This window comes from Ruditapes philippinarum, unplaced genomic scaffold (genome assembly GCF_026571515.1).
Source record: "Ruditapes philippinarum isolate M1 unplaced genomic scaffold, ASM2657151v2 ctg24509_1_1_1_1, whole genome shotgun sequence".
Classification (NCBI taxonomy): Eukaryota; Metazoa; Mollusca; class Bivalvia; order Venerida; family Veneridae; genus Ruditapes; species Ruditapes philippinarum.
The window spans coordinates 1-8,496 of record NW_026862998.1 but is presented as its reverse complement, the minus strand read 5'-3'; the positions used below and the strand labels follow the sequence as shown (position 1 = coordinate 8,496).

General features: G+C 31.9%; 2 protein-coding genes across 2 annotated transcripts; both read left to right on the top strand.

The window, feature by feature from the left end:
• Positions 1-1,736, top strand: LOC132720844 (uncharacterized; the record flags this gene model as incomplete). Its single annotated transcript, XM_060705067.1, is given in 1 exon segment — positions 1-1,736. A coding segment is annotated over 1 exon segment (905 nt), but the record flags the coding sequence as incomplete, so codon positions are not given.
• A 5,889-nt stretch (positions 1,737-7,625) lies between these two features.
• Positions 7,626-8,489, top strand: LOC132720843 (E3 ubiquitin-protein ligase TRIM33-like). Its single transcript, XM_060705066.1, has one exon. It carries the CDS (start codon positions 7,626-7,628, stop codon positions 8,487-8,489), a length of 864 nt encoding a protein of 287 aa, XP_060561049.1.
• The last annotated feature ends 7 nt before the right edge of the window (positions 8,490-8,496 follow it).

Below are 8,496 nucleotides of genomic sequence, written 5' to 3'. Positions count from 1 at the left end.
CTCGTCGCACTCGAGGAGGAACATCAAATACCAAACGTTGGGCAGTGTTGTATACTTGCCTCACTACCAGAGCTATTCATATTGAAGTAATAGAGGAGCTAAGTACTTCATCATTTATCAATGCAACACGCAGGTTTATTGCCATTAGAGGACCTGTTCGACTTTTCCGCTCAGACAAGGGAACCAATTTTGTTGGAGCGACGGACTGCATGAAAATTGACGCGATCAATGTCGAAGATGGTCCAGTGCGACAACTTTTGAATGACAACCGAACTTGTTGGATTTTCAATTCCCCACACTCGTCACATATGGGTGGGGTGTGGGAACGGTTAATTGGTGTGGTGCGACGCATTCTTGAGTCCATGTTTGTGGATGTTAGAGGGGACATTACTCATGAAGTTCTAACAACATTTATGGCAGAAGTGTGTTTGATTGTGAATTCACGACCTTTAGTACCCGTTTCTACGGATCCAGAAAATCCAACTGTATTAAATCCAACAATGCTTCTTACCCAGAAGCCCTGTGAAGAAGGTCAATATCTAGACGAAATTAGTCTTAAAGACATGTATAAAGCTCAGTGGCGTCGTGTTCAGTGTTTGTCCGATATGTTTTGGAAAAGATGGAAGATCGAGTATATACAGACACTTCAACAAAGGAAGAAGTGGTCAACATCACAGAGAGACTTTAAAGTAGGGGATGTCGTTTTAGTTATTGAAGACAATTGCCATCGAAATAATTGGCCAATGGGCATCATTACTGAATTGTATCCAAGCAAAGACGGCCATGTTAGGAAAGTGATGGTTAAACTCAACCGCACCGGTGAATCAGAATCAAAATCTTATGTGAGACCGATAACTAAAATCGTGCAATTAATCGAGCATGAGGACAAGTGCATAGGCCTGTAGATGTGTCTAATTCTATGAAAGAACATATAACTTTATTTTAGACCGTAATACTGATTTACATATAGGAAATAATTGAAAGTTAAAATCCAAAGATTTGTCATAGTGTCAAGCATTTTATAAGATTATTGTAGTGGTATTTAATACCAGACGGGGAGTGTTACGAAACGGTTTTGTACGAAATAAAAATTTAGTGAGTTACCGTTCTTTATAAAACCACGCCGTTTGTTGAAAACCAATCTAAGCTTGTTAAAAGGGTTATGTCGAGCTATAATGTAAGGAAACAGCTTATTCGTTAACTTTTTATATGTATTTTCTTTAAAATCAACTTTACACTGTTTATTCTAGTCATGTTTGTAAGAATTTTATGTTTCTTTATGATTAGGTTTCGCCCTAAAATATGTTCGTACTCGGAGATTTGTATTTAAAGGGGCGAAAGGTTACGTTCGTACTCGACTAATGTCGGATTCGTCCTAAGCTATTTCGTACCTTTATATCTATAAGGTTTATGGACCTTTATGAAGGTATATAATTAGATATAAATAATTCAAATATTAGATATTACTTCACACTGTCATTTTTGTTAATGGTTAATGTCTAGACTACATATATTCTAAGAACTTTCGTGAAAATTGTAAGACCAGGAACAACTATGCCATAATTGTAGGTATTATGTTACCTACGTACATGTTAACTGATTAAGTATTTTTGTAACCTCAATTTAACTTGTTCTAGTCTTTGTAAGCTGAAAGATTGTAAATTAATAATTTCATTATGTTTTTTGTTTGGTTTCAGCTTTTACGATAATAAACAACGTTCTGAGCTCGATCTGTTACAATACGCCAGCCTAATTCGCTCGAATCCGCAAGCTGAATTAGCTTCTGTCTGTGTCCAATTATCTCTTTAGCTGAAACGCATAACAGCACGAGATATGAGATATATCAATTATATATGTACAAGTATGCTGAATAGCAACAATAAAAATATCACTCAGTTCAATAAAATATAATTATGTGCTTTAAAATTGTAAGAATAACATATATTGTTCATATAAACCAATGAATACTAGTATCCGTTACATAAGCGAAATAACGAAAAGTGTGTATTTTTAACTTAGTGAACGACATGTTTATATAACGGCAGTACTTTTATATATGATTATCACCGTTATCATAAATGTTTATATTTCAGGTGCTTCTGATATCATTAAAAATCATTAAAAATATCCGAATAAACGAAAATAAGATATCAATTAACTGTTGTACAGCGAAATTAGAAATAAATACCTTCAACGATTTTGGCTTTACACTGAACGGGGTCTGTGCTAACTAACTGCTCGGCTTCATTTAATTTCATGTTTACTTTTACGTTGTGCTTATATTGCTCTTCATTGCTTTTTCTTTTGAATTTTGGAATGTCACATGCTATGATATTACTAATTTTGCTTAACTGTGAATTATTAGTATTTTCACTTATCTTTTCGAATAATGATCCAATCTCCTTGAGCATGTCGTTCTTATGCGTCTCCAGGGACTGTCGAATTTTACTATCCACCATTCTTTCCAATTTCTGGCTATCTTCCCCGCCCGAATTCATGTCGGTGTCACTCATTTTAGAATGTAAGATGTTACCCGTAAGAGAAACCTCGTAGAAGTGACCAATATATCACATAACTAGTTATTTATAGACCTAATAACGGACAAAACCGGTTTTGGTCACGCTATGTTGAGACAATATTTCTCCGCTATACGATGTAACGCGGAGAACTATATATATTCATTAAACTTTGTAAAGTTTTTTTTTTTTTTTTTTTTTTTTTTTTTTTTTGTGGTCGTTATTGTTTCTTCCAAAGTAATCTTTAAAATTTAATCTAGTTTATTAACAAAATGGTATTTTATTAATTGCACAATAATGATTACAAAAGAGAGTAACACTTTAAGAATAAGAGAATAAGAGTTAGAAAATCAATTTAACTGTGTCTTCTCCCTTAAATTCAAATTTCTTTATATTTATCCCCAGAAGAACGACAAGCTCCATTCTAAACACTTTTAAATACAAGCTAAATAAATCTGTAAAAGCCTATAAAAAGGTTTCTATTTTTTCTACTATGGAGACAGAAAACAAACATCCACCAGATATGCGTTAAAATCACATATGTACATTAAATGAACAACCTTTCTCCAACAACATCATCAACATTCTTTATTCACTTGCATGCATACAATTTGATAATGAAACACCTGGAAAAGGGTGATCCCTCGTAAGCAATGAAAACAACAAACTCACATGTGTAAGAAAATTGCAGACATCGTTTGATATATTGTGTCTGTTCATGAAACTATACATCATTACTTTTTCTTGAAAGCAAGGAGAACAGCTAACCGAAAATACAAATGCAACCCCAACATTATCACAATTTTATATGGTGGTGATAACACAAATATCTTAGTAAAATTGTTTTCAAATATGTCAAAACAAACAAAGATAATAAAAAAGCAAGTTAAACCTTAAAACTTTCAGACATCAGAGACCCACCAAACCAGTCCTATTCTTGATCCTTTAATTTGAAAATTGATAATTTATTTTTTTCTTTCTTATCTTTTTAATTGTTTTCCTTAAAGTGTATCGAGGGGCTTTATGTTTCCTCTGATCGCTTTAGTTATTTATTTGTAAAATTTTGATGTCGAATGAATTATGATATATTTTTGTTGTGTTAAACGTCGCACCAACACAGTGAATGTCATATGGCGACTTTCCAGCTTTACTAGTTGAGGAATACACGTTCGTGCCTTAAACGGGCACCTGTACCACCGAAGTTCCGTAGCTAGCGTGATAGCCATCTAACAAAGGCGAGATTCGAATCCATAGTGGTTAGGGGCAGGTGGTTTGAAGTAAACGAACTTAACCAAGGTAAGTAATATACAATTTCGATTCCTGAAAAATGTTAAGCGTATCAAGTATGATAATTTTTGCAAATTCAAACTCAAAGTTTGTTGATAATATCAGTATATTTATCAATAAGTCAACAGTGAAAAATACTGATTGTAGTAAATTATTCCTATCAAAATTAATTGATTTGATTTTATACCTACAAAATAGCGAAATACGAATCCAAAAAAAATTCTTAAAACAACAAAACTAAAAATATCGCATGTTTGGTTTCATTGAGCATAATTCATGGACGATAGTCGTAATCGCAAACTACCGTCCATATTCCCTAGAATTGACTTAAAAAGTGTTCAAGGTCGTGAAACTTTGAATTAAGATGTGTTTATACGGCTGTTATCATGAAAAGCGGCGTATGGTACCCAAGTAAGAATGCATGTGACCAAAAAGAGAAAACAATGGGAGGAACAAAATACAAATTAATCCTATATATTTGAGGTTATGAAGCCTTCATATCACAGACAAGGCGTCAAAAAACATTTAAAAAGTAGGGCACATTATTCAAATAGGAATACTGGAACAACCCGAGTAGAAGAAAATCAAATAGAATGAACTTTAAATACCACAAACACAACAATACTTCATGGTATTCAAGGACGACAGAAACAACATTATAGTACAATACAATAGAGAAAAAAAAGAATCATTAAATCTGAAAATGACAAAAATAGTAAGGTTTCCGGTGTTATCACAGACAATGTATGACATAATTAAAGGATACAACCATGTCCCCGTTTCAAGTACTCTAAAATATATATTGCTCAATGTCAAAATTTAGCACTGAATTAAAGTTTAATCACTTTCTAGCACATCTCATTTCATACTTTTGATATGATAAGCTGATTAAACGAACTTCAGTTTAACGAATGTACATGCCGTTGCCTTGACGATTATCTTAAACAGGGATATTGGTCAATTAAAATGTTATAGAGTGTAGTATTGTTGCATCGTATACGGATATAAGATATACATGTATATCAAATTACTCCATTTATAAAAAGGAAGATTTCAATTTGACAAAAACTAAACATTCATGTCCATTACAAGCAGTTGGATGTTATAGTAGTAAGGATCTAACGAGAACATCCAGTTATACGTTAAATCTTCAAAATAAAAAAACATGTATAAGAATGATGAAGCTGAATTATATACTGAACTTGCAGAGCTATTTTGTGATCCATTTTTCCTGGAATATTTCTAAAGAACGTGTCGTTCAGTCAAGTCTAAAGGCAATTTACATTAATCATGATAAAGCTAGGCCTGAGATGTCATCTGTTCAATAACGTGTAAGGGAACATATTGACAAGATCGAAAACGAACTTGACAAGAAATTGAAAACAATTAGAAATAAAGATGAAAGTAATATAATGTCTCATAAAAATACATGTTAGTCAATGTATCTTGATGCAAACACTATCGAATCTTATGTCCAACCTAAAATATCGAGAAACAAAAAATTGATGCATTTATATCCATGAAAAGGGCACAAAGCAAAATAAGAGCAGACCATATCGATGTAGAAAAAAAATAGAATCGACAATTAAATAAAAAGATTCTACTTTTAAGGAAGATAATGAAGTCGCAAAGCTTACTTTACAACCATATACTTTTGAACATTTTTCTTTCAACGAAACAAAATCAAAAACAATTAATTTTATCAGAGATCTTTATGCAATGTCTACCGATAATTCGGATGAATGTGTAATAACCGGACTATACTTTATATCAGAATCACTTGTTGCAATTGTTGATAAGGGAAACAAGAATGTGAAATTAATAGATATAAACAATGACAAATTAACAGCAAATGTATCACTTAATTCACCACCTTATGACATAATAGTGGTACCTGTGTCAAATAAGCTGTTTCTCTTCCAGGTAATAAAAATATTCAGTTTCTTTCACTTTCATTACAGGAGGGTCACCGTTCTCTTTTTCGAGTTATCTGCCCCTGAATCAAACTTTTCTACTTATCTGAGGTTATTTCAAGGGCAGATAACTTATACATACTTAACTGAATTCTTGTTTTTACTTCTGGATTATGTTTTTCTTTTTATTGTTGATTACAATACATAATAATATGCAATTCCTTACATCGTTTCCGTTATTTGTTTTCAATGAAAATAAAGGTACTTAAAATTCTTAAAAAAATAGGTCATTTTTAAAGAAAAAAATGCACAGGTTAAAAGAAGAAGAAGGAATTAAAATTACCCACTCTAAATTTGTTCTTAAAATTTTGCATATCAACTAAAACGAAGGTAAGCTTCATGAAAATAAGAAAGAAAAATTGTTTTAATTCCCTTCATTGTAAATTATCTGCCCTTGAATTTAACAAAAAAGTCCAATTCAAGGGCAGATAACTCAAAAACGAGAACGGTGACCCCAATTATTTTGTTCGCTGAAAGTGTTTCTGCTATCATATTCTAACAACATGCAAGTTTAAAGAAATTCTAAAGAACAGTTTTAATTTTGCCTATATGTCTATATGAAAACTCCCGAAAACGTCTTTAAGTGCAAACGAAAATAATTGACAAACTATCGTGATACCCTGCATTCCGGAAACAAATAAAAAATGAAAATTATTCAAAAAAATCTATTAAAAAAGAAGAAAAATAACAACAAAAATCAACCAAAACACACAAATAATTCTATAAAAGTAAAGAAATAAAACTACATATGTATGTAATATCTTATAATTTATTTATTATAATTATACACTGTTTCTTAAAATCCAATGAAATATTATGAGACTGAAAAATTCGCTGATTTGGATAATATTATAATGCAGCAAGATTGAAACCCTCTATTGACTTAAGATCTTTCCATAAAAAAACAATCAGAATAGTTGATACATAAAAGCTAAGTTTTTTTATGTCAGGTGCACGCTCTAGCCTGAAATATCCACGGGACATCTGACGTCCTCTTCCAACAGTAAAGCTAAACTGTTGCCATTTGCAGTGTCTAGGATTTGTAAATACATGTATATCTGATTATTTTGCGGTATATTTCAAGACGTTTATTTAAGACATATGATTTTATCTATAAATATATATAGAAATATTTTTATATTGAGAGAGATCTGAAAAAAAATCAACATTTACTTCATCAAGGTAATTTTCAGATCATTCTGTAGTGTCCATTTTGCTTGAGAAAATGATTCAATCTGATATATGTGTTTTGTTAAGAAAGTAAATTGTCTCCCTCTTTTCAAATTTGAGAAAAGGAAACGAGTAGCCATTTAAACCAAATGATATTGGGTCTCTTTCTGCTTAGACTCTTTAATGTTATGCAATATAATCAGTTTGTATAATGTTGGGATAATACATTAATGTACTTTTATTGTATATTGCTTTAATGACATAATAAAACACCCAAAGAAATGCAAAACGTTTTTTATTTCCATTATTTGAATTATATATTGCTTAACGTAACAATTGTGTATTGACTAAAAGTTTAAATACTGTAATAAAGATAGCATATCACATAACATACTTGGCTGATTATAAGAATTCCTGAATGCACATTCCATTGCCTGGCCGATTATCCTAAATAGAGACATTGTTCGATTGAGAAAGTTATAGATCGTCTTATTGAAATATGTTTGAAATATAAATATCGGTTGAAATGTGTATACGATGTATCAAATTACTACACTTATAAATTAAAAGGAAAAATCGAATATGGCAAAAATCTTAACTGTTATCTCAATTTCAATATAAGTAAAGATATAAACGAGGACTTTTAGTAATACGTTAAATCTTCAAAATAAAATGCAACATGTCTACGAATAACGGAGTTGCTGCATTATGTACTGAATTTGCAGATTTGTTTTGTGATCCATGTAAAAGCGATGGACATAGTTTGCGTGTGGAGGGATACTGTGTCGACTGTGAAGAATATTTGTGCAATGATTGTTATAAAGTGCATTGCCGTCCTTCTATAACAAGACATCATGTGCTAAAAGAGAAGGCCAATATGCCGAAAAAGAAAGATTGCAAACCCGACACCTGTGCAATTCATGTTGAACAGCTGGTAGAGTGTTATTGCGAAACACATGACGAGGTTTTCTGCTCTTCCTGCCAAACTTTGAGTCACGAAAAATGTGAAAGTGTTAAGCGTATCAATGACATTTTGCCTGGAATAGATATAAAGAAGGAATTTGAAAAGCTGCAAGACAACACAGGACTGTTAAGGAATGACATAAACATTACACAATATGCCGTTCAGTCAGGACTAAAGGCAATTGCGATGAATCATGACAAAGCTAGAAATGAAATGTCATCTGTTCGAAAGCGTATAAAGGAACACATTGACGAGATCGAAAACGATCTTGACAAGAAATTGAAAACAATCAGAGATGAAGATGAAAGAAAATTCATTTCCCATAAAAATACATGTGAAGCAATGTATTTCGATGCAAACACTATCGAATCCTATGTTCAACCTAAAATCTCAAAAAACAGAACACTGGATGCATTCATAGCCATGAAAAGGGCACAAAGCAAAATAAGAGCAGACCATGTCAATCTTAAAAGGATAAGAATGGACAATAAAATTAAAAGATATTCGTTTACAAAACCAGATCAAGAAGTGACAAAGCTACTTCACCAACCTAAATACTTTTGGAACTTTTTCTTTTAACGAAAAC